Below are 26119 nucleotides of genomic sequence, written 5' to 3' on the forward strand. Positions count from 1 at the left end.
TAAATTTGCTGTTTCTCTCCTGTGCACTTTGGCTTTCTGGAAAGAAATTCCCATGATTTCTAGGTTCGTAAACTGGCATTCTGATCTCAATTGTCCAGATGCCTCCTGTTCATCCTGTCTGCCTGCACCCCTCTGCCTTAGCCAATCTGTTGGACCCCTAGATTCTGCCTGTCTGCATGGACCCACTTTGAACTGATTCCCTAAAATCTAGGCTCAGCTTCTCATCTGGACTTAAAATGCTTGAAGGACTGTCTTTAATATAAGACAATATTTTTAGTCAAGACTCTTCTCTCTGCCATCTCCTACTCCTGGCTTCTTCACGTAAATTTCAGATGCATCATGACATGAACTTGAGATCCAGTAAGCTTAGGGTTAGCTATTACAGAAAATAGGGACGCCTGGGTGGCACAGCGGTTAAGCGTCTGCCTTTAGCTCAGGGCGTGATCCCAGCGTTATGAGATCGAGCCCCACATCAGGCTCCCTGCTCGTTGGTAGCCTGCTTCTTCCTCTCCCACTCCCTGCTGTGTTCCCTCTCTCACTGGCTGTCTCTCTCTCTGTCAAATAAATAAAAAATAAAATCTTAAAAAAAAAACTATTACAGAAAATAAAGACACACAGATGGCTTGAAGTAACAGACAAGATAGGAAGAGTAGTTTAGCAATAGTTGGTATATCTGTATATTTGATATTTTTTAAAAACAACTTTACTGAGGTATGATTTATGTACTATAAATTTCACCCACTTTGTGTGCACAATTCAATAATTTTTAGTAAATTTACCAAATTGTTCAACCATCACCATAACCCAGTTTTAGGACATTTATGTCACCCCAATAAGCTTCCTTGTAACATTTGCATTTACTCCCATTGCCTCTCCTGGTACCAGGCAACAACTGATCTACTTTGCCTCTGAGGATTTGCCATTTCTGGACATTCCCTATAAATGGAATAGTGCCTGACATCTGGCTTTCACTTAGAATAATGTTTTTGAAGTTTTGATTTTTTTTACACAGTACCCACACTTTAATGATTTTAATGTTTAAAAAGATTTTATTTCAAAAATCCCAAATCTTGTAGCATAAAGATCTAATAAAATTTGCTTTTTGCTCAAACTTTAAAAATACCACTCCATTGCCTCTTAGAGAGAGGTAACATGCAGTGCATGGGGATTTTGTACAGGAAGACCTTCAGTCTCTCAATCTCAAAACCACAGCTGTGAACCAGAAGGAAAAGAGGCCCAGCCCAGCGCATGGCATTTTCAGATTAGCTTCCTTAGCCCTAAGGTAGGGTCCGGCTAAATCAGTAGTGGCTCTCCACCTCACTCAGCTTCCATTCTCTTCACCCACGCAGTAACACTTCTGCTTCCATCAGTAACAGGAGAGGGAGGCAAAGCACAGTGCAGTTATAGAGAGCCCCCACTAGGTAGAAAATCACCAGACTTGTTGATTTCTCAGATTCCTTTCAGCTCTTGTTTTATGAATCTCAAATCTGAAAGGAACTTTCCCCATGTTCGTTAAGTTCCCATGGTTTCTCTTTGGAGTGAAGCCTTAATGTCTGCTGAGGCCTGAACTATACTATGGGTTTTCCCAGTTTCACCAAATTCAAAAAGTCACTATACTACATATTCTCTGATGTGCAGAATGGGTGGAACATCGGCCAGAGGCTTTTCCATATGCATTACATTCCCAGGGTTTCTAACTGGCAGGGTGAGTTCACTGATGTTTATAAAGGAAAGAGGTTTGGCTGAAGGCTCTCCCACATTCACTATTTCCATAGTGTTTTTCTCAAGAATAAATTCTCTGATGTTTATTAAGAGATGAGCTCTAATAGAAGGCCTTCCCACATTTACTGCTTTCAAAGGGCTTCTCTTTTATATGTGTTCTTGGTGCTTAGTAAGGGAAGAAGTATTACAGATGGCTTTTACCACACTTGAGTTATCTGCGATTTACTTATTTATTTATTTATTTATTTATTTATTTATTATTTATTACTTACTGAACAGTATGTGACTGAAGGCTGTGTCATACTCATTGCATTGATTAGGCTTTTTGCCAGTAGGAACTGTCTGATGTTGAATACTGTGTGTCCTCTGACAAAAGCCTTTCCAAATCAATCACATTTACTTGGTTTCTCACTAATATGGATTTTCTGGTGTTTGATAAGGGGCGAGGTGTGACTGAAAGCCTACCTTCTTTCTTGACATCGATAGAGCTTCCCTTTAGTATGTACTGTCTGGTGTTGAATTAAGATAGAGGTCTTCCAACCAAAAGTCTTCCCACACACATTACACATGACACACAGGATCTCTCTCCAGTGTGTGTCATGTGAATACTGTGTGTACTCCAACTGAAAGCCTTCCACCAGTCACTGAATTCATACAGCTTTCTTCCCAGCATGACTTTTCTGATGTTTAATAAGGGATGCAGTATGAGCAAAGGCTCTCCCACATTCATTACACTTGTAGGGCTTCTCTCCAGTATGAAATCTATAATGTTGAGTGAGAGATGAACTCTGGCTGAAGGCTCTCCCACATTTATTACATTTGTAAGGTTTCTCTCCAGTATGAAATCTATAATGTACGATGAGAGACGAACTCTGGCTGAAGGTTCTCCCACATTCCCTGCATTCATAGGGCTTTTCTCCAGTATGAGTTCTCTGATGTTTAATAAGAGACGAAGTATGACCAAAGGCTCTTCCACATTCATTACATTTGTAGGGTTTCTCTCCAGTATGAAATCTATAATGTAAAACAAGAGATGAACTCTGGCTGAAGGCTCTCCCACATTCGCTGCATTCATAGGGCTTTTCTCCAGTATGAGTTCTCTGATGTTTAATAAGGGATGAAATATGACCAAAGGCTCTTCCACATTCAGTGCATTCATAGGGCTTTTCTCCAGTGTGACATCTCTGATGGCGCCTAAGTTCTGACTGGAAATGGAAAGACTTCCCACATTCATTACATTTACAAGTTTTCTTCCCTGGATGGGTTCTCTGGGAGTTATTTCTCCCTGAAGTCTGTCTGAATTCTGTATCACATTTATGGGATCCTTCTCCTGTAGGAACACTGTGTTGGTTAACAAGAACTGATGTTAAGCCTAAACTTCTCCCAAAGTCACTCTGTTTATGATCTGTCTTAAGGGTGGTGCATTTATGAGTGATTGACATTTCGTTCAGGTATCTCTCCTGGTTTTTTGGATGTATCTCTAATTCGTCATCACAACCACAGGTTGCTTTCAATTTGCAGAAGCAGAGTTCATCTCTGATGTGTTTTTCCACTGATACTATCTGGAGTAATTCTTCTTTGGAAATTCCCTGATTTAGTATTGATTCCTTGGCTTTAGGCCTTTTCTCCCAGTCTGAGGGGGAAAAAAAAAGTTATTCTAGTATTAACTGTTCCATGTGCCCAGAAGAAGTAAAGTCTTATAATGGATGTAAGATAATGAAGCTTTAAAATAATATCTGAGATGTGTACAGTTTCTTTCAAGTATAGTGTATATCCGAAGAAGGTTTTGGAGTTATCAAGAAGTGATAAGCAAGTGAATGGAGATTAGGAAAACCTGAAAAAATAGTATTTGGATTCCAGTACACAAGGTGAGTCCAAAGATCACAAAGATGAGAAGAGGGTAGGAAGATGTCCTCCACAAAGTCCCCTCAGCACCTCAGTAATATATTACTGTATATAATTATGATAGGCAGAATAATTCTCCCCCAAAGACATCCATGCCCTAATCCCAAGAACTTGTAAATATGTTACCTTATATGGCAAAAGGGACTTTGCGGATATGATTAAGGGCCCAGACCTTTAGATGGGGAGATTATCTTGGATTATTCAAATGGGCCCAATCTAATCATGTAAGTCCTTAAAATCAGAGAACATTTCCTGGCTGGGTCAGAGAGATGTGGTGTGAGAAGGACTCAACCCACCATTTCTGGCTCTGAAGGTGGAGGAAGGGCACAATGAGCCAAGGAATGTAGCAGTCTCTAGAAGCTGGAAACATTCCTCAGTTGATAGCCAGCAAGAAAACAAGGATCTCGGTTTCACAACTGCAAGAATTGGTTCTGCCAACAATTCAAAGATTCTCCCCTAGCCACTCCAGAAAGGAACACACCTCTCCTGACATCTTTTGTGAGACCCATGCCAGACTTCTGACCTATGAACTATTAATAGACTTGTGTTGTTTAAAGTCATTAAGCTTGTATTAGTTTGCTTCAGCAACAATAGATAACTAACACAATAATAATAACAGTTCTGAAGAGGTAAACGATTAGTGATGCCAGTATTCCCAAAAGCCAGATTCTGAGTCAGTAGGTCTTATGTGACCCCTGGAGATCTGGATGTTTAACAAGCTCCCTGAGAGATCCTGAAACACAGCCATGTTTGTAGAGCACTGTCAACAGACATTTATCTTAATACTAGATCCAGAGGTCACACCCTTCCTCCATTCTAGAAGGAAAAAGATCAAGAAAATATAGCTGAGATCAGCAACTTCCCTCTTTGTCCTCTATTCTAGTCTCCTTTAATGAGGCCCAGCCTGTGCTGTCAGGATTGGAGCACTGATTTCCTGAGATTCACCTATGACCCAGGGCTATGATTCTTCCTCAGAGATGGACATTGGCACAGACTGTCACCTTCCTCCACTGTGCCTGGGCTACACGTGGTAGGCAGGAGAGCTTTGAGTCCAGAACTCTGCTCCAAGAGTTGAGGCCTGTTAGGTACTCTCCAGTTACCTAGGAATACGTGGTCTCAAAGAGATGACATCAACAGACAGCAAGGACTAATCTTTGTCCCTGGAACCACCTCTGCTGAAGCTCAGCTTAATCAAGCTTGAAGTGTCTTCACCTTGACCTTCTTGACATCCATCTGTCTGTCCTTGCCTGTAACCCTTTAATTTCGAGGCTAGTCTACTGTTTGATCTCTCACTAACTCTCTTAACGGTGCTGATGTAGGATAGCCTGGCCATTTACAACTGTCAATCCTTAGATTCCATCCAACATTAACCATATGACATCTAGTGATGCTGAGTGGCACCAAGAACCCAGAAGGGGTGGGCAGAGATGGGTACCAAAGAAAGCATAAATGCTAGAGAAGAAATGAGCATCTCTTCTTCTGACACCAGATATAATTACAAAAGCCTAAAAGTATTCAAATACTACAGTGGAGGACTCCTGACAAGTGGCCTCACGTTCTCAAAGGAGAGCCCTGTGACCAAGGGTTCAGGGCAATTTCTCACCCATGGCTGGTCCTTATTACATGTGATCCTGCTTAGGTCTCACTCACTCACCTGTTGAGATTTCTCCATCTAACACACAGGGCTCTTTCCCTTCCTCCAGCTGGGTGATCACATATGGTTTAGATACTGGAAGCCCTGATGGCAGAGAAAGAAAAGGATCATGTCTGTGTATGTTAGAGGCCAAGGCTTTGGCCCTAGGTCTTTCTGGGGGAGACCAGACTGTAGGTGTGGAGAGTCTCCAAAGAACAGGCATTGTAAAATATCAGAAGCAGAATCATGAAACTTCTTATTACAATTTCATATGGAGCAGGACTTTTCCTAGGAATGAGAACCTCAAAGACAATGTAACTGTCTGATTCCATAATCCCAGGGCAAAACTCAGTGAACAGGCCTAGAAACCCCAAGCTTTTAAACACCAATGAAATAAAGATGGCAGGCCTGACAGGCAGGCTTTGGGATTTGGAGGAGCTGAGCTCACCCAGAGAGGCCAGGTTCTTGAAGTTCTCCAGCATCACTTCCCTGTATAGGTCCTGCTGAGCAGGGTCCAGCTGCCCCCACTCCCACTGGGTGAGTTCCACAGCTACATCCTCGAATGTCATCAGATCCTGAAACACAGAAGACACTCTTGTACCGTTAGGGAGCACACTCTTGTACCCTTAGGGAGCACACTAACAGCCCTGAGGAGAAGAGTCGGTGGATCTCTTAGTAGAACCTTAGGATACAGAAGGGATTCCAAGAGTTCCTAGCTATCCCAATGCCCAGTTTGGGGTTGTGTCATCCCCAAAATATCTTAAGCTGCTCCAGGGATTGTATTATCCTTACTACTTGGTATCCTACCCAAAGCCCACTTCTGTCAGTATCACACTGCTTGTTAATATAAGGATCTCAAGAGAATCAGGCCGACAGAGACATTCTGGTTAGGTAAGGGTGATAAGTGCAATCCATTTCCTCCATTTTCAACAGGTTTTACTCTCAGTTTAGTTGCATTTAATTAGAATCAACCAGAAGTAACAGACTAATATGTTTTACAGTCTTTTTTTTTTTTAAGATTTACTTACTTATTAGAGAGCGAGGAGTGTGAGTGAATTGGGGGGGGGCAAGGAGGGAGACAGAAACTCCAGCAGACTCCTCACTGAGCATGGAGCCTGACATAGGGCTCAATCCCCAGACCGAGATCATGACCTGAGCCCAAACCAAGAGTCAGACGCTTAACCAGCTATGCCACCCAGAGGCCCCTGTTTTGCATTCTCAAATTCACTAGTATCAACAGTCTCCAACTGTTTTTGAAACTTGTGGCCTATGATTTTAAAGAAAGTTTTAACTAAGTCCAAATCAAATAATTTGGGATTTATAATAATTTATCACCACAACCACACAGTTCAGTGAAAGTATATCAAGTGGCCTTATAATAAATCAGTAAGTCTTTTGTGAGTTTGATTACCAAGAATCCTCTCCCCCATACCCTAATCAGTTTTCAGTTCCTACTCACTCAGTTCCCGAATGTGCAAAACTGACAGTGAGACCCTGAATCCCAGGTCCCCACAAGGTACAACAATTCTGTGGGTCCCAGCCAGGACTATGCTGTCATCCTCTATAACAGCAATTAGAACACCACCCATTTGACTTACACTGTACAATAATCCACGTACCATGAACTAAAATGCAGATAAATGAAGACAGTATAAACTGTTACTTTTCCCAAAATATGTTTAGAAATCAAATCCATTTAGGCACTGATTCCATAAAATAAGTCAAAATAAAATTTTACACTAACATGAACGTCAGTCCAAAATAATCAAATATGGAAAACTCACTACTATAGTAACCTCTCATAATAGATTACATTATTTGTTCAGAATATTCACTGGCTCCCCCTACAGGATTGAGTTCCCTGCCCCACTGACCCAGGTGTAGTCAAATAATCTGCTTTTGCAAATAGAATGTAAAACCTGTAATGCAGGCAAGATGTAAACCTTTGTTAATATAAGTCTTTGAGGGTTTGCTGTTGTCATTACAGCATAACTAGCCTAAACTAACTCATTAAAAAACTGGTACTTAATGTAGGGTTCTGCCATAACAAAAAGCCTAAAGTATGTGACTTTGGCCTCAGGGCTGGGTAGTAAAGAAACTTATTGGTGAGATGGCAACCCACATAATTTGGTGGTGAACTGTGTGCTAAAACTGTTGTCTGCAATAACTGGAAAGATGAACAATGTAAGCATGAACTTGTGATGTTATGAGAAGAGGCTAGAACATCAGTAGTGTGAGTTGGTTGTTATTGGCAGAATTTGACAACATATTACAAGAAAAAAAATGAACCTAAGAGTTTACCAGTTTGCAAAATAAAAATGGAAGGCAAAAGAAAGTGTCCAGAAATTCCAGGACTTGCTGAGTTAGTGATTTAACCAATTCTCGTTTCTAGTTGGTCAAAGACAATATAGATAAGTCTTCTGCATGATAAAGGATGATTAAAACTCAACCTAAGGGAAGGACCAAATCATGTGTGATCATCAAACCTTTTGTTTAAACCTCTGAATAATTTCAGATGGCTCCCCGTAAATCTTTCAGGGCAACTGAATTGCTTAGTGACTAAAAGAATGGCTGTCCTGAGAAAACCCCCAAAGCTCCACAATTAAGCCTAAAGAGAGGGGCATATTTAAAAGAGAACTGTGGGCAGAACTGTTGACACATGAAGTGACAGAAAACAAATATTTTACATTTTGAGAGTTACATTGAACGTCCAACGCTTGAAAAAAATCCTCGAGCCATCAACCTACTCAGGATGAAAAAGCTGCTTAGCCCTCAAGTGAGTTTATTCTCCAGTGTCATTTCCTATGTGACCAAGGAGGATACTGCAAAAGGAACTTGGGGGGAAGAGCCAAGAGCTAAGGAAAATGAGGGACTGAAGAGCTCCACCCAGGGAGCAGAACCAGGACATAACCAAAAGACTTCCCAGTCCCAAAATCAGTGGTTCTCACCAAGTCTGCCAAGTGGAATTTCATAGCTGTTAGGGACCTGAGACTGCTGGGCTCCTCTCATGCTTCCCTGTTCTGAATAGGGGTGCTTATTGTGGTCATCCTGTCTCCACTGTTCCACTGTACATAGGATATATGGATTCAGGCAATTTGTCCTTTTAGTTCATAGGTCTCTAGATCCAGAGGAGAAACATCCAGACCTGATGCTGAGGTCATCACCCCATCCAGGACTTTGACCTTGTTGTTCCTACTAGGTAACTAAACAGAGTTTTTGGTTTATCTCTTGGGAAATTTGTGTGGAGGGAGGGAAGCGAATATTTCTAAGAAAACGGTAGACTTAAATATTCACTGCCCCTCCCCTAGCACCCCTCACTATGGGAGGCTTCTGTTTCCCACCTCACTGACATTAGGCTTGGCCACATGACTTCCTTTGGCCAATGGATTGTGGGCAGAAGCAACACATGTCCTTTCTGAGCAGAAGCCAGAATAACTATCTCCTGGTTCTGACACTGCACTTTTCCTTGCCACATAACACATCCCAGAGCAGGACTATCTTTCAGCCTGAATCCCAGAGCAAAGAGGGTGTGGACCAGTCACAGCCAGTCCACCACTGCTGTGTAACAGAGAAGAAATACACCTTTGTTACTATGAGCCACTGAGATCTACAGGCCATTGTTACCACAGCATAACTACATTAAGCTCTCTGATGCACCTCTGAATGTGTACATAAAGGCCAAAGAGGTTTAAACTCTATTTATTACTCTACTAGTTATTTGTGAGACTTTCCTACTGGTGGGGGTTTTCCTTAGTGGCTAGAAAATTAAACACAATGTCTATCATTAAGCTAGAATAAATGAAACTATCGTCTAGGTAGTATCAAGATGCTACCATCTTGGCATCCATGCTAGGAAACAATGCAGGCTGGCACCCACAGCCCTCCACTTGGTTCTCCAGCCTACTACAGCCAAACTTGAATCCACTTCTGGAGTCAGTCACCATTACCCCCTCTACCCCCATTACAACTGAAGCTGACAAGGACTAAGCAGTTACCATTTGCCAGAAGACTCCAGCAACGATATGAGGTAGTTGCATTATTGAGTGGTTAAGATCTTAGAGCCAGACAACCCGGATCTGAAACTAGGATGCCCTCCTTATGAGCTAGATAACCATGAACAAGTTACTTTATCTCTCTGTGCCTTGGCTTTCTCAGTTGCCTCTCTGTGCCTCAGCTGCCATCCTTCAAAATGAGAATGTTTGAAAGATGAAAGAGTTAGTTTAGGTAAATGGTGTGCAATAGTTCCTGATACATATTTGGTTCTCAGTACATAATGGCTATTACTACTTTCATCATTATCATTAACATGATTACCATCCTCATTTTACAGTTGGCAAAACCAATGCACAGAGAAGTTAGGTGAGTCTTCCAGCCAGGAAGTAATGAGTTAAGTCTGTCTCCTCACTACTCCAGGAAGATAACGTTTGAATAGGGACATAGCCTCAAATGGCCTCCCCACCTGTCCATACCCTCAGAACCTCCTTGCCCCCTCTTCTCCATGAGCCTTACCCAACCTCTCCAGCACAGGCTGATTTTCCTTTTACGAAACCTTGAAGGAAAGGCCTATCTGTGCCACTCCCATCGTCATTAAATTATGCACATCCTCACTGTGACTGGGCTGCATCCTGGGTACCACAATCCTCTCCCTTCTGTGGTAGTGACACTCTTTCAAGGCCAGGGCTCTCTCACATTACTTGGTACTCACTGCAGGGCTCATGACAAAAATAAACCAGAGGATCTGAGTGAGTACATACGGAGCAGAGAGGAGAGGGCCCTGGAAAGGGGCAAGGAGGCCAGCATCCACTTGATGGGCTCAGCCTCCTGCAGAGCAGGAACTGGGGTCAGTTCCCTTTGGCGTTGAACAGAGGCTCCAGAGAAGAGGGGGCAAAGACATCCGTAGTTCAGTCATTTGAGGAAAAACGAAGAGAACCTCAACTCACCTGGGGCCTGGCTTTCAGGAATAAACTGGCTGTTCCCTTTTCTCCTGGGTATCTCTCTGGAGGAAGAGCAGGGTCCTGAGAAGGGAGAACTAGGAAGGTAAAAGGAGCCATAAGGAAGGCTAACCCCATGCCTTTGCCACTCCCAGACTCCCCACGCTGGAGATCCCTGAAGAGTCAGTGTGTCACTTCCATGGTTCTGGGGACAGAGCTGGATCAAAGGGAGCTGAGCGGCAGCCTCTAGCTATCCCACAGAAGAGAGAAGTGCACAACCCCCTCCCTTCCTGTCCAAAGGCCACAGCAGTTTGCAGGTAACTTAAGTACCACCATAGCCTGGTCACTCCACTGAACAGTTATTTACTGGGCATCCAATATATAGGTCTTTCGAGGCCTTTTAAAAATATAAACATGGAAAAGACTTTCAAGGAACTTTAAATCTAGCCTGAAGTATAAGACATGTGAAGAATATAAAACAAAGCCCAGGGCAAGGCCACAGAGGGATATAGACTTTAAGGGAAAGAAGTCACACCTTTCCTCTCATCCTTGGGAAGCCAGCTCAAAGGTCAGTTCTTCCTGAGAAGTTCCCAAGCATCGTTAGGTCTCTGCAAGCATACTTTGCAAGTCCCTCTATGATAGGGTTTTGTACCTTACTGTTTTTAAAGTTTGTTTTAAAAACAAAAAACTAACCCTAACCATACCAGAGGAGTGGTTATAGCTAACAACAACAACAAAAGCATGGAAGTGGCAAGCAGCGTGGTTTAGTGTATGTCAGAACTTCTCAAACTTTAATATGTGTATGGATTCCTGAGGATCTAGTTAAACAGACTCTGATTCAGTGGATGTAGGGTAGGGCGTGAGAGCCTGCATTTCTAAAGAGTTTCGAGGTGATACCTGTGCCGATGGTCTATAGAACACAAGGCATAAAGGAATACAGAGGGGGTGGTAGTCCCAGAGATTTGGCCCAGTTCTGCCATTGGCCAGTCTTGTGACCTTGAGCATTTGTACTGAAGAGTGAAAAGTCAAATTAAAATGCCTACTGGGGAAGGGCAGGAGATTCTAAATTTACAAAGGAATGGCTTAAAACCTCCTGGGTCACCTGGATTGCCTCCTTCCAAACGCTAGTGAAAGGGTGGCTACAGGAGATGCCCCCATGTCCAGTTGAGCTAGACGAGCTAGAGGAAATTTTATTAGTTACTGAAGCAATAAAAGAATTGGTGGCAAGGCTCTAAATGGCCCCGGCGCCCTCTGATCTCTGGCCAGGGGCCACTCCCCCCACAGACTTGTTTATTGTTTACCCTCTCCCTCCCACACAGGAAGAGATCATTTCTGGCCCACCCCGCTCTCCTCTGGCCTTTGGGAAGTCTTCCGTGGCCATCCCGTCCACTTCTACCACGGTGTCTGGACACTGATACTTCATGCTCCTGGGCCTGGCAAATTAGGAAATGCCACAGGGAAGACGGTTGTAAGCTCTCCCCCATCAGTGGATTCCCCAGCTTCTTCCTAGGGTCGTCCTCCTCCTCGGCCCACTACTAACTCCCCAGAAGGGCTTCTGGCCCTCTGCACCCTCGAGAGCCAAACCTGATGCTGTGGAGTCCATAGCTGGGACTAAGGGGCGACGTCCTTTCACTAGGTCCAAATCTCTGTCCTGCGGCCGCAGCCCTGCGATCCTCCCTACGGTTCAGGGAGCAGGGAGTAAGCTGGGTGACATCGGTCATCCCACTCCTCGCGGTGACGCCCAGCCAACCCGCAGGGCTCAGAGCAGGGCTATCGAACCCGGCCTCCCGGCCTCCGGCCCCGCGCTGCCGCCCCGGGCGGGGCGGTTCCCCCGCTTTCAGGCGCGCTTTCAGACCCCACACGAGCCCGGCCTGGGCGCACTGGCTCCGCTCCGCCGCCCTTCTCGGGACCAGGCTCTGGAACCCAGTTCCCACGCAGACCCACACCCACAGTGACGACTACACCACCAGAAGGTACGGTCGTAGCCACGCCTGCGACCTCGGTGGCCAGTGCGCCTCCGCGGCCCTAAGACAGCAAGGATTCGGGAGAAAGCCTCACAGGGACACGGGCCGGCCCTGCAACTCTGTCCCCTAGCTCCAGACCCCACTAACCCCTCGCAGGCGAGCAGGCAGAGGAACACTTCCAATTCTGTCACAGGCTGGGGCGCGATGCTCGGGAAATGCCTGCGCACCCGAAGTCTCCGAACCCACAAAGAGTAAAGCCCACCCCTGCCCCAACCCCTGAGCCAAGACCCGTCCCGAGCCTGCGCAGACGGGCCGCTGCGCGGGGGTCAAACAAGCGAGCGTCCGGGGCGGGTCCGCGGGGCGGGGCGGATCCGCGGGGCGGGGCGAGTGGCGCCTGCGCCTTGGGGGCTGGAGCGAGCGATCTTGGGCGTGCGGGCCGGTAGTGCCCTGGTAATGGCACTGTACCCCACTGACCAGGGTTGAGGGTTTCCCATGCTCTCACCACCGTCTGGGAACTGGGAGCAACTTCCATCTTAGGCTCGATAGCCCGGTTTGGGGATGTCCAACCAGAAGCCACTGGAAATTTGTTAAAAAGAAAAGCCTGGGCCCTACCCTGAATCTGCTGAATAAGGTTTTCCAGGGGACTCTCTGGGCATATCTCTTACAGAGTGCCCAGGAGATACAGATGGCTCATTGCTAGCTACTAACTGCTATTCTACAGGCCGTCCCGTGCCTGTGCCTCTCCGCCTTCCTCCCACTGCTCCAAGTTCTGAGTTCTGCAAAGGGTCAACGAAGAAACGACTATGGATTCCTTCTCCAGAAACGAATATCATTAAGGACCTAAAAGAAATATACAAATGGTCTGAATATTAAATCGATGGCTCTCAGGAAGCAGTCCTCAGCCAGAGAGGGGACTTGTGAGGACTGGGGGAGGGGGGTATAGACCCTATCTAGGGGTTCAGGGACAACCCATTAAGTCGGGCAAAAAAACCCGCCATTTTCCTCTCTTGCTTTTTCAGTCTCTGTGTCACTTTTTGCCAGCACTCACGGTGGCACACATGGCCAGGATGGCACAGCAAGTGTCCAGCAAGCAAGCCCTCTTCCTCTAGGGTGGGGATGGGGCCGGCAGGGGTCCGGGGTGCTGCCAGGGAACCGTGGTTGGCCCAGGAATTTCTGTTCTCTTCTGTGCTCTGGAACCAAGAGGGTGAAGGGATGGACAAATGAGAAAAAAAAATGTCATCTCATTTGTGACTTGGCACAACAAGATAGAAATGGAACTGCTTCAGATTATCTTGAGGGGCGCCATCTGTCCCTGATGTGCCTTTTGGCATTGCCCTGCTACAGTGTCTGAAATTTCGGTCCTCTTAAATTCAGGACAGAGCGTGATCCAGAGGCCCATGTCACAATGCACATTTGTTACCCACGAGAGTTAATCAATAGCTTAACATGGATGTCCCCTTTTCCAGAGTGCTCTCATGTGCTACTTGATGTCAACTACTGTTAGGGTAGCTCTGGTTCCCAGCAACCTGATAAGTTTGTGCATTACCCCCAACATTCCCTCTTGCTGCTCCTTTGTAGTCAAACATTTCTCCCATTCCAACCCAGTGTGGCCACTGTTCTGTCCCCATAGTTTTGCCTTTTCCAGAATGTCATATAAACAGGATTATATAGTATGTAGCCTTTTGAGAGTGGCTCCTATCACTCAGCATAAAACCCTTGAGGTTCATCTGTGTCGTCATGGGGATCAATAGTTCATTCCTTTGTACTCCTGACTCCAGCTGTCCTGTAAGGAAGGCTGTTCTAAGGAGCTATACAGCACATCCATTTACATCCTATTTACCGGAACACTTGACCATATCTAGCTGCAGAGAAATGTACTCTTTAAACATATGCCCAGCTAAAATTCTATTACCATGGAAGATGGAGAGAAAAAAACGGGAAACATCAGATTTTAGGAACAATATTTAAAAACTTAGTTTACCCAGAGGAAGAGCAGGTAACAAGAGCATCTTTAAATCAAATTAGCCTGAAGGAGATGGCTTACCCTATTTTAAGCTAATTATAAAAAACAAAAATGTGAAGGTGCTTTTGAAAGGCAGAACTGAAGCACAGATTTTTCTACAGGTCCCCTATGTGCTCAGGCATCCATCATCACACAACCTCCAACTTTCCTGGGTTGAGAGCCCCACAGTACAGCACAAACGGAAACCTGTTCACAATTAGGGCTCAGGAATATGCAGTCATTGAGGGTGGACTAAAGATGCCCCGACGGTGGTCGTTTTGAAAGAAGGTATTACAAAAAAATGTAGAAGTAGAAAGCCATTCTAATCTGGAATCAGACCTGGGTATTAAAAGCAGCAGTTTTTTCAGGTAGTGTGAAGTTGTGCCTGAATAATTTCCCTCCCACCCCATCACCAGCTTCTGATCATATGCAGTTTCCACCCTCAGTATAAGGCTAAATAAATTAACAACAACATCACACAGGAGGGAACAGCAAGAAAATATTTGTCTTATACATCATGACTTCAATCAAGTCCTAATCCTGGAAGGTCCAAACCATTACTACAGTACAAAACTGTCCCCAGTCCAGCCCCACATTATGGTTGTCAGCCCCTGAATACCTACTGGCCACTCATCTTGCTACTAATTTTTTGCACTTTTACCTCCTAGTCTATATCTTTGCAGGTGCTATTCACTCTGCATAGATTGCACTTTTTGAAAAGATTTTCTTTATTTATTTGGGGGCAGCAGAGGGAGAGAATCCCAAGCAGATTCTCTGATCACAGAGCCCAACTTGGGGTTTGATCTCAGGACCCTGAGATCATGACCTGAGCCCAGATCAAGAGTCCAAAGCTTAACCAACTGAGCCACCCAGGCGCCCCTTCTTTCTTCTTAATAAAGTAAGTATTCTTTTTCAAATGGACCAGTTATAGGACTGTAACTTTTATAGGCCTTTCCTAACTTTCTCAGCCATAGTTAATTGCTTCCTGGTTGTACCCGCGCCCCCCCCCCCCCCCAGTGTCTCCAATGTGACATATAGAACATACTGCACTGTGTTGTAATGCTTTTACATTCTGGTTTTTCTTTTGGACCGTGAGATCGTCTGGGGAAGTAACTGTGTCTTATTTATATTTGTAGCAATGCCTTGCCTATGGTAGGCATTCTAGGTTTTTTGAGTGGAAGTGTAGACTTGTTCCCGAAGTAGTATTTTATCATATTCTTGTAATCTACAGCGTTCTCTGAAGCTCTAGCTCGGGGGTTCTTAGCTTTAGCAGCACATTAGAATCACCTGAAGATCTTTGTAAACTCTCTCTCCTCAGAGTGGACCCCACGTATCAATGTGTCCAAAGCTCTTCAGGTGATTCCGACATGCAGCCAAGGATGCGAATCCCTACGATGTCTCCAACTAGCGCCCTTCCAGCAGTACCAAGGCAGGCAGGCTGGTGTGCGCTCAAACCGTCGAAGTCTGCCGGCTGCCCAGTTAAACAGACGTGTATCCTGGGCTCTCCTCTTCCGGCGCAAAATGTGCACATACACTGCCTCAGGCCCAGCCTCGTCCTAGAACAAAATTCTGCGTTTCTCCGACCCAAATTTCGGAACCAAATCCCTGAAAGTGGACAAGCTGAAGCAGAAAAAAGCCTCTTCCAAGCGCCGGGAGACTCGTCGCTCTCGGTCTTCCGGCGGTGAAAACCAAGGGTAGGGACCGGCCCCAAAGATCAGACACATTTCCTTCCGAGGGCCCTTCCATCGGAGGACTGGAGGGACGCGACATCACACGTAGGCAGTACTTCCAGGGCCCTCCTATAAGTCTCCCCTACATCCACAAACGTTCCCTCACCAGGCCACAGCAACCGGAACGCTGTGACCGACTCACTTTAGAGCCGTCAGCCCCTTTCCCAGAAGCATGCGCTTGCGCAGAATTTCATATTGGAGCGCGCCGACCACTGAGACTTCTGGGGGTTGGAGTCTGTGAGAAGCCCGAGCGTTGGAAGCGCAGACGTCAGAGCCTTTGCGCAGGCGCATTGCTTTCCCGACTTGAAGAGGCGCCGTCTTCCTGGGTTCCGAGCACTCTGTGCGGGAGGTGAGGGCTGCGGGTGTTTGATTTCGAGATGCGGAGTGAGCGCAGCGGCCGAGAGAAGGGGACACTGAGAACTTAGGGGAGGTGCTGTGGGAGTCGAAAGGGGTGATGCGGGCGGAGCCAGCCTGCAGAGAGAGACTGCAGAGAGAGTGTATGAGTGTGTGTGTACGTGTGTGTACGTCCCAGCTCGGAGAGGTGCGGACGGAAGGTTGCTCCTCGTCCCCGGTGTGTGTGTGTGTTCCGTGGAGTATGGGCACTGTCAAGAGTGATCTTTCAGCATACACCCACTATATACCAGATCCCAACTTTCAGGTTGGAAGTTTGGAACCTTTCTCCGCTCCTCTCGTCCTCCTTCCCGCAATGGGTGTTTAATAAATAGGGGTGGAATTGACACTAAATCTGTGGGGACGCCGACTCCGCCCCCTCCCTCTTTCTCAGAAAAAGTCTCAGATTGTATCGGTTAGTTCCCAGTCTTGGGCCTCCGTACGAGGCCCTCATTTAAGGATAGATACATCATTTTTTAGACTACATCATTGAACCTTTTAAAAATTTTAACCATGGCAGTTTAACTTTTAAGCTGGTTGGAATCCATTGTTGAAACCGATGGTTACGATTTAGCTTATTGACAAGTTTAATTCTAAGAGTAACTACATCTCTAAGATATCTATGATTTTATGTTTTTAAAAAGGATATTCGCGAATTGAGTCTGAGATGCAGTCCTTAAAGCACTTGGCTTGACATATATGGTTATCCATTAAACCAGTAATTAAAGCTACCTATATGCCTAATGTGTCTGTTTCAGCTGTCAACGTCATGCACAATCTTTTCTTAGTTCAGAGGAATGAATGGTAAAACGAATGTTTTAATATCATTCTTTAGTTGCTAGGAGCCTTGATGAGGCGGGGCCTTGATGAGGCGGGGCCTTTCATGGAGGAGGTAGGATTTGAGGTGGAAGAAAAGACAGGAAGGAGGTAGCAAAGCATTAGGCAAATTTGAGAGGGAGCTGATTTTAACTGGAGTGAATTGTCAAGGAGTAGTGGGAGACAAGGGTGGAGAAAAGTACGCTGGCATAAGGACCCAGAGGATCAGAACAAAACACAGGAGGCAGAGTGGATTGCTTAGTTCTGATCTGAAGACTGACGGGAATAAAACTATTTGGGAACAGTAATTCTAGAGGTAACGTGCAGGACTAGAGAGAGAAAGGGACTAGTGGCAGGGAGCCAGTTAAGAATGCATAGTAATCCTGATACAAGTTGTTACAGACCTGAACTAACGGTGTCAGTGATGGGAAAGGATAAAAATGACAGTGCAGAAGAAGGGTCAGAAGGACCTGGTGGCTAACTAGATTTGGGGAGAAAGAGAGCAAGGTAAAAGTTTGAATTGGGGGCATCTGGGAAAATAATAGAAATGTCAAGCTAGGGAGAGGGGTTAATTGGGGAGTTGCATAGAGGAAGATGTTTTGAGGTGCTGGCAGAATGCCTAAATCAAAATTTGCAGTCACTTAGAGCAGATTCTGAGAGGCAACAGTAGTGGAAAAGGAAGTAGGACACAGACAGAGGACGGTCAAGTAAAGACCCCAAGACGGAGACATTTCTGTTTTGACGTCCTCACACCCTATGCTACCAACCACAGAGCAGGTACTTGGACGTATTTGTTGAATAGCAGGATGAATGAGTGGGTGAATGGGTTGGTGTTGCGCAGTAGAAAGGAAAGCAATTTTCATTTATTGAACAGACTGTAAGATAAATGCTTTACATTAACTGTTCATTTACTATTTATAACTCTGTGAAGTAGGTATTAAACAACTGGAGGTCAACGTTTAGCTTAAGTAATCTGCCCAAGCCTTCACAGTTAATAATTAAATGCCGGTGGAATGCTTTTTACCACACAAACTGTCTCCTTTGGAACTCACTCTTGTGAGTGTGTTCTGAAATTGAATGGTAGCCATGGAGTTTTGGAACAGCTGTGGAGCAAGGTTGTTAACAGTAAAAGGTTTCTAAGCAAGGGTTCATTTGAAGATCTAGAATAAGAATTTGAAGAGGTTTTTTTCTCCAGAAATACTCAGAATCAGGAATAGGACAAGAGAAAACAGAAGTGACTCCATGTGGATTTGGTGGATCTGGGGAGCCTTGAGTATCACAGAGCCTACCGAAGCACTGCCAGGGGAGGGAAGTCAGCCTGGCAGGGATCCCACGGATAATGAGCACCTTGAGCACTGGTTACTTAATGGCTGGGGAGCTTTTATGCTCAGCATCATTTGTAATGTGTTCAGTGGTCACTTTATGAAGTCATAATCCAATAAACAAAACTTTGAAAATTGTCGTTAGGGATAAACATTGAGCAGTTTCAACTATAATTTTAGAGGTAGTTCCACTGATTTGTGCGAAAAGCTCAAATGCTTTAGACAACATATTCAAATACTTTGATTCCAAAGTTATTACTAACACTCAAACGTACTCTAAAACAGCAACAACACATTGTGTTAATCGTAATTAATATTTTGTAATTAATATTTTCATTGTAATTAATATTTTCATTATTTCTACTTTCCTAAGATTATAACAGGACTTTCAGCTAATGCTAACATGTAGCATGTTATTCTGTATGCTTTATGTGTATTCTACTTAAGTATCACAATAACTATGAGATAGGTGCTTCCGTTATTCTAATTTTACAGATGGGTAAACCGAGACAGAGGTTGAGAACCTTGCCTGAGATCATACAGGTAGTAAGAGGCAGAGCTGGAATTTTATTTCAGGCAGTCTGCCAGAGTCTGTACGTCTAATAACGATACTCTCCTGTATCTCTAAATACTAATTTGGACTACTTACTAGGGCCCAAGAGTAATGTTTGAAGACCCTCCTGGGAATGGAGGAATCTTGACAAGCAAGGGAAAGAATACTGTCTTAAACAACACAGCTTGCAGGCTACTGATGATGTCTTTTTTGTTTCCATTTGTGTATATATCACTCTCCCTCCTTCCAACAAGATTCAGATCCCAATCTCTCCACTAAACATGTTTTTCCAGGAAGTTTGTTTTTTAAGTTTTTACCTTTTGCATAGGTTTTAAACATTTTTGCAAACTGGTGTTCACCCTCAAGGTAGTATTCTTTTAAAGCTTTGCTTGGCCAGTGTTCAGTAACCCATTGTCTACTAAATATATATTGAGCTGGTCTTTTGGTGTTTTTGAAAACTTAACCTTATTAGTATCTCATAATTAATAAGACAAAATAGTTGGTTCATCTCCTAAGGGAGGAAGGATTAAGTCTGCATGGTTACTTTCCCTCTTTAGAAGCTGAAGTTGAGGGGCACCTGGGTGGCTCAGTTGGTTAAGCATCTGACTTCAGCTCAGGTCATGATCTCGGGGTCCTGGGATCCAGTCCCATGTCGGGCTCCACATTCAGCAGGGAGTCTGCTTGTCCCTCTGCCCTTCTTCCCCCTACTTGTGCGCTCTCGCTCGCACTCTCTCTCAAATAAATAAATAAAATCTTAAAAAGAAAAAAGAAAGAATCCGAAGTTGATTAATTATTAGGAGCTCATGCTCTTTCTTCCTCTGCCCGGTACTGATTAGTCTGTTTGGGGTTTGTAGTTCCTGATTCTGGGATTCCTTGGTTTATCCCCATTCTCTAGGTTTCTTTTTTCATGCTTACGTGAATGGACACAAGTATATATCCTAAGGATACAACTATACTTTGTGAATCGTCATACAATTAATAGAAAAAAACAAAGCATTTGTTTATATTACTAAAGGCATAAACATTTCCCTCTTTGTATTACAACCATTTTTAAAATATATAAATTTTTCTATTTTGAGTATGGAACTCATGGTCTTTCAAAATTCAAACTATTTCATTTAGCAATAATAATTTTTGTAACTTAGCCAGTGGAAGCCAGAATCATCTGATCTTTCCTAATCCAAAGATGTGGGAACAGCTCAAACTCTAAATATTCCAAACTGTACTCATTAGCTTTCCCTCCAGACCTCCTTCTCTGTTGCTCATGTCCAGGAATGGTACCATTGTGCACACCATTGTTCAGATGAGTGACCTGGAAGTCATCCTTGCTTCTTCCATCACCCTCAGCCTCCACTTGCAGTCAGTCTGTTGTCTGTTCTTCATATCTTTTTTTTTTTTTTTAAGATTTTATTTATTTGCCACAGAGAAAGAGCACAAGCAGGGGGAGCTGCAGGCAGAGGAAGAAGAAGGCTCCCTGAGGAGCAAGGAGCCTGATGTGGGACTGGATGCCAGGACCCCAGGTCATGACCTGAGCCAAAAACAGATGCTTAACCCGCTGAGCCACCCAGGCATCCCTGTTCTTCATTTCTTTACAGTAGTTCCCCTTCTGTCCATTTCTGCTGCCACTACTTCTGTTCACTTTTTCATCATTTTTCCTTATTTAATTGTGAGATTCTTCACTGGTCTCCTCACCTCCATTCTTGCCCTTCTCTAGTCCCATTCTGCTCTAGCTACCCAGAATGGCATGGCTACCTGTGTCAGAGGTCCCCAAGATCACCCCACATTCAGGGATTTGCTGGAAGGACATGGGGCTCAACCTGTAGTTGCATTCATGGCTAAGATTATGACCATGATCTTACAAGGATGTACAGCTAGGTCATACAGGGAAGACATAGGTAGAGTCTGGAGGAATCCATATGCAGGCTTTCTTGTGCTCTCTCCCTGCCATGAAGGGTCACACTAAACACATCCTCTCCAGCAATGAAAATGCAACAACATGCATGTGATGTTCCAATTCACAAAAGCTCGTTAGAGACTCAGAGCCCAAGTTTTTTTTATTGAGGCCTAGTCAGGTAGGCACCCTCTGCCTAACACGTACCAAAATTCCAGACCCTCTAGCAGGAAAGCAAGTGTTCAGCATAAACCACTATGCTTGCTCAAATAGTTTAGGCCTAATGGACCACCCTTCTCTCTTAGGGAACCCTCCCAAAATTGAAGTTCCCAGACCCCAGCCAAGGGCTAACCTTGCAAGTAGACCTTTCTAAGAATAGCTCTCACGGGTCTGCTGTAACTTTTCTGTATACCCCCATTCTTTCCTCTTATTTTTCTTGTGCACCAAAGTAAATACATACTCATAAAAACAAAAATCAGAATATAAAGAATTATTAGAAATAGAATAAAACCACTTGTAATGCCACCACTCAAATTCCACTTACATTTTAGTATATATTCTCTCAGTCTTTTTTCTATACATATGTGCATACACAAATAAGTAATTTTAAATGTGCATTCTTCACTTAATATTTGTGAATTTGTTTAACAACAAATTTTAACACAACATTACAAAGTTGAACTCTCCTGATTATCTGTCCCAATTCCATATCCCTCCCTTCCCAGAGATAACTCATGATTTGGTACTTATTGTCCCATATAGATTTTTGTAGATTTTATTTACCTGTTTTTAAGTGGTTTTTTTTTTAAGATAAATTTATTTGAGGGAGAGAAAGTGTGAGCTTGGTGGGGAGGAGCAGAGGGAGAGGGAGGGAGAGAATCTCAAGCAGACTCCCCACTGAGCTTGGAGCCTGACACAGGGCTCAACCTCATGACCCTGAGATCATGGCCATAAGATCATGACCTGAGCCAAAATCAAGAGTCGGAGGCTTACCCGACTGAGCCATCCAGGTGCCCTGACCTGTTTTTAAATTTTATATAGACATTACACAGTAATTCTAAAACTTCCTTATTTTTTGCTCAGTAATTATATTTTTGTGATTTATTATTAGCACAAGACTCTACTTCATTCATCATAATGTGTAATATTCCAATACATGTAAGTTCACACACATAAAATAACAATTTATCCTTCTGATGAACATGTAAGCCGTTTGCAGTTTATCACTAATGATCTTTTCCTCAGTGATTTGTAATACCAGCTCAGTTGTATATCAAGTTTCCCTACATGTTTGGATATGTTGGGGGATTTTTTATTCTAGTCCATTGGTCTGTTATCCGTGTGGCTATTTTTTCATGAAAATAAAAATCACATTATAGCATAGAGGTTTAAAACTGGCAGACCTGGGTTCAAGTTCTACCTCAGCTTCTTATAAACCTTAACTTTCCTAATGCGTAAAATTGTACCTACCTTATTGATTTATGAATATGGAATTAAGTTATCCTGAGAAAGAGTGCTTAGTTGGGGCGCCTAGTTGACTCAGTCAGTTAAGCGTCTGACTCTTGATTTCAGCTCAGGTCATGATCTCAGGGTTGTGGGATTGAGCCCCACATTAGGCTCCCTGCTCAGCAGAGAATCTGCTTGTCCTTCTCCCTCTGCTCTTCCCCCTGCTTGTGTGCTCTCTGTCTCAAATAAATAAATTCTTAAAAAAATAAAAAAAGAGTCCTTAGTACAGTGCCTGGTAAATAGCAAATAATAAATGCTGGTTATTATTAATATGATATTAAATGGTATTATGGTGTATGAAGGGGCTAGATCACAAATCATTTAATCATATCTCCTGTTTTAGAAACTTAGGGTATTTCAAATTTTTCCTGTACTATAAGGATTAAATGAGATAATACAGGGAAAGTGCTTATAATAAAGTTAGCCCATGTAGCGCCTGAGTGGCTCAGATGGTTAAGTGTCTGCCTTCGGCTCAAGTCATGATCCCAGAGTCCTGGGATCGAGCCCCGAGTCAGGCTCCCTGCTTGGCAGGGAGCCTGTTTCTCCCTCTCCTTCTGCTGCTCTGCCTGCTTGTGCTGTCTCACTCTCTGCCAAATAAATAAATAAAATCTTTAATAAAAAAAAAAGTTAGCCCATGTAGCACTCAATAAAGCTTAGTGTTAATGATAACTAAGGATATTCTCACTTATTACTTAGGACAACCTCCTAAGAGAGATTTGGTGAACCAAAGAGTATGTATATTCCAAGGCCCTATATAGAGATTGCCGTGATCTTTCTAAAACACAAATCTGATGATAACACTTCCATGTTTAAATTCTTCAGTGATCTCCACGCCTGTGGTCCCTCTTCCATGTATGGGACCATACAAAGCTGTCCTTGATCTAGCTGGTCTCTGTCTACTTCCCCACAGCACTGCTCACAGCCTAGACCTCTGCCATTCTAAAGTAGTTACAGTTGTTAGTCTTTTCCATGAAAGACCCACCTCCTCGTTTTTTAAAAACTTGGTATTTTTCCTGCCTAGAATGTTCCACTTCCCCCAAATCAAAACTTACCTTATATCCCGTTTCTGCCAAGGAGCCTACAGCCTCCTGAGTGAGGCAAGCCTCTGATGGACTCTCATAGTTTGTTGTGGGTATCTCTTTATGGTACATATCCATCCTGTAATGACATGTTATTTGGGTTACTTGTTTTTCCTATGTTCTTTTTTTTTTTTTTAAGACTTTATTTATTTATTTGACAAAGAGAGACAGCCAGCGAGAGAGGGAACACAAGCAGGGGGAGTGGGAGAGGAAGAAGCAGGCTCCCAGCGGAGGAGCCTGATGTGGGGCTCGATCCCAGAACTCCGGGATCACGCCCTGAGCTGAAGGCAGACGCTTAACAACTGAGCCACCCAGGCGCCTCTGTTTTTCCTATGTTCTAAGCTATAAGCTTTTGGAGGACAAGGACAGTGTCCTAAAGCTTTTGTGTTTGGTGTAAATAGTTGGTGCTGAATAAATGTTGGGGGGATGGATGGATGAGTGAATAGTAAGGATCAATACACTTACGCTCTTGACTGCAGGAGAGTAATCGGCCACCTCTTTGCCTCATTTTTCCCAGGACCACACTTCCCATCCCACTCATGAATCCTGGAAATGCTTGACTTAACTGTGTTTAATTAGACTCTTGACTGTGGGAAACTGAGACCTAATCAGCTAACTCAAGTAAAGGGGTGATAGGATTTAGTGATAGGATTCACACCAAATCTAAGAAGGCTAGAGTGTTATGTCAATCCAAGAATAAATAAGGCTGGTCTAAATGCGAATGGGAGCCCAGGGGTGGTACTGCATGAATTGAGGGACTTCAAAGCCAGTAAAAAACTCTTAGGTCTTTGCTCCAATGCTTCACCACTAAAGCGACCAGGCTGTTCTTCCCCCAGCCCATGTCTGGTCTTACCAGGTCACGCCTCCCACAGACTCATGAGTTCTGCTTCCTGCGAACTTTGGCTCCCCTGATCCTTGTGGCTACTTCCATCTCTCATGATAGCCTTTTAGCTCATCGCCCACCTGTTGTCCTGACATTTCTTAGTTCACTTTCACCTTTTCGAGCTTGATCACATCTCAGTCTGCTGGCCAGCCCGTGCATTGCCTCCTTGAGGCCTACGTCATCCTGGCTCCAGGAATGAGACACAGCGTCATGTGGAACAAAACGTGGCTGCCCAAGGGCTGCTCCTTTAGCACAGGGTTGCAAATGGGGTATTTTCCCCTTAAAGCATATATAAAACGTCTCAGACTTTTTATCTGGTCACCATCAGGGCAATATTGAATGTGAACTTATAAATACAGCAGAAGCTTCATATGTTCTTGATTCCCAGGAACAAAACTCTTTCTCTGGGATCACGGTCAAACCACCCCCTTGTGTCCTGAATAGCAATATCAGTGGCCTTTCACTCCAATTCTGGGTTGGGGTGGGGTTGTTCCTGCCCTTGCTTTGTTTTGCCTTCACTTTTTGTAGGGCATTAAGGAAGAGAATGGGTATATAACTCACTGGTGTTTGGAGATTTCTTGCTTTATGGGTCAGAAAACTACAAACCAAGACTGGTCTTTCTCATACTGTCTTTCTCATCCCCTACCTCTTCCTTATTAGGACTCTACCCTTTTCTACAAGGAGAGCACACAGGAGGGAATGGCTGCTGTGTCTCCAATTGCCAGATGCCAGGTGAGGTGGACTTTGTATGTCTGAAATACTCTGTGAGTCCCCAGAGTGTAACCACTTTTCTCTCTCTGTCCCTGAGCTTCATCAGTCAAACCTCGCCAGGTGAATGAATGGCTCTGGAGGGAATGCATCTTTCCCATTTGACTTGTGGTATCCTTCAGTGACCTTTTCTTGCTTTGAACATATGCCCATTAGCTTGTCACCAGGCACAAGGCCACCATGGCCTTGGCTCTGAGAGCTTTTGCCTAAAAAATGATGGTACATGTCGGCTTGGATGGTTTGGGGAACAGTTCTAGTCCTGACTTCCCTTCAGTTCATCCATCTGAGAGCAGACCCCAAGTATTCCAGGAAGTGTTGGGTTAGGCTGGGGAATATGACACTTGCTGAAGAGGCCCTCAGTGAGGTGAAGAGTCCCGAAGAGAGAGAGTGGGTAGAGATACGGGGCTTGCCCCATCTGCCCATGGACCCAGAGTTTTGAATTCTATGCTCTGGCTTAGAGCTACAGCAGGCACACTGGAGACTCATCTGGGGTTTTAGGATTGGGGTTAAAGATGCAGTCTTGGGGCGTCTGGGTGGCTCAGTCGTTAAGCATCTGCGTTCAGCTCAGGGCATGATCCGGTGTTCTGGGATCGAGCCCCACATCAGGTTCCTCCTCTGGGAGCCTGCTTCTTCCTCTCCCACTCCCCCTGCTTGTGTTCCCTCTCTTGCTGTCTCTCTGTCAAATAAATGAATAAAAAAAATCTTAAAAAAAAAAAGATGCAGTCTTATATAGTCACAGAGCATTAGCATGAAATGAGGGGATCCGAAGGACAACCTAATCAACACCATCATTTAAATGATTTGTTAAATAAAAACACACACAGGTAATTGGCGGAATTTGAATAAGGTTGTAGATTATAGTATGATATCAATGATATTTATTTGACTTTCATAATTATACTGTGATTATATAAGAGAATATCCTTGTTTTTACAAAATATGAACAAAATATGAGTAAAGAGGCATCGTGTTTGTAAGTTACTCTCAAGGAGTTCAGGAAAAAGATAGGAGAATGTGTATATAC

The 26119-nt window shown here is 44.1% G+C and overlaps 2 protein-coding genes across 16 annotated transcripts in view; one reads left to right on the forward strand and one right to left on the reverse strand.

Annotated features, from left to right (window-relative positions):
* Positions 1–1029: 1029 nt before the first annotated feature.
* On the reverse strand, positions 1030–12491 carry LOC113242122 (zinc finger protein 514). Of its 15 annotated transcripts, XM_048222754.2 has the most exons (7): positions 11776–12296; positions 11533–11624; positions 10727–10770; positions 10201–10275; positions 5709–5835; positions 5282–5365; positions 1030–3355 (listed from the first exon to the last, which is right to left on the reverse strand). In XM_048222754.2, exons 3-7 carry the CDS (start codon positions 10736–10738, stop codon positions 2373–2375), a joined length of 1281 nt encoding a protein of 426 aa, XP_048078711.1. In that variant the 5' UTR covers positions 10739–10770; positions 11533–11624; positions 11776–12296; the 3' UTR covers positions 1030–2372. The 15 variants fall into 15 exon arrangements, with proteins under 15 accessions (XP_048078711.1, XP_026335890.2, XP_044247420.2 ...); XM_026480105.4 differs by lacking the exons at positions 10727–10770; positions 11533–11624 and adding an exon at positions 12303–12491 and having other exon boundaries at positions 10201–10289; positions 11776–11868; XM_044391485.3 differs by lacking the exon at positions 11533–11624.
* The window catches only part of LOC113242036 (zinc finger protein 335), a 39143-nt gene continuing 23448 nt past the window's right edge, over positions 10425–26119 (forward strand). The window contains exons 1-4 of the mRNA XM_048222859.2: positions 10425–10508; positions 11511–11659; positions 15476–16236; positions 24988–25059. Of these exons, the coding sequence (XP_048078816.1) occupies positions 25027–25059 (33 nt within the window). The 5' untranslated portion in view covers positions 10425–10508; positions 11511–11659; positions 15476–16236; positions 24988–25026. The remainder of the gene's footprint in view (positions 10509–11510; positions 11660–15475; positions 16237–24987; positions 25060–26119) is intronic.

This window comes from Ursus arctos, unplaced genomic scaffold (genome assembly GCF_023065955.2).
Source record: "Ursus arctos isolate Adak ecotype North America unplaced genomic scaffold, UrsArc2.0 scaffold_8, whole genome shotgun sequence".
Classification (NCBI taxonomy): Eukaryota; Metazoa; Chordata; class Mammalia; order Carnivora; family Ursidae; genus Ursus; species Ursus arctos.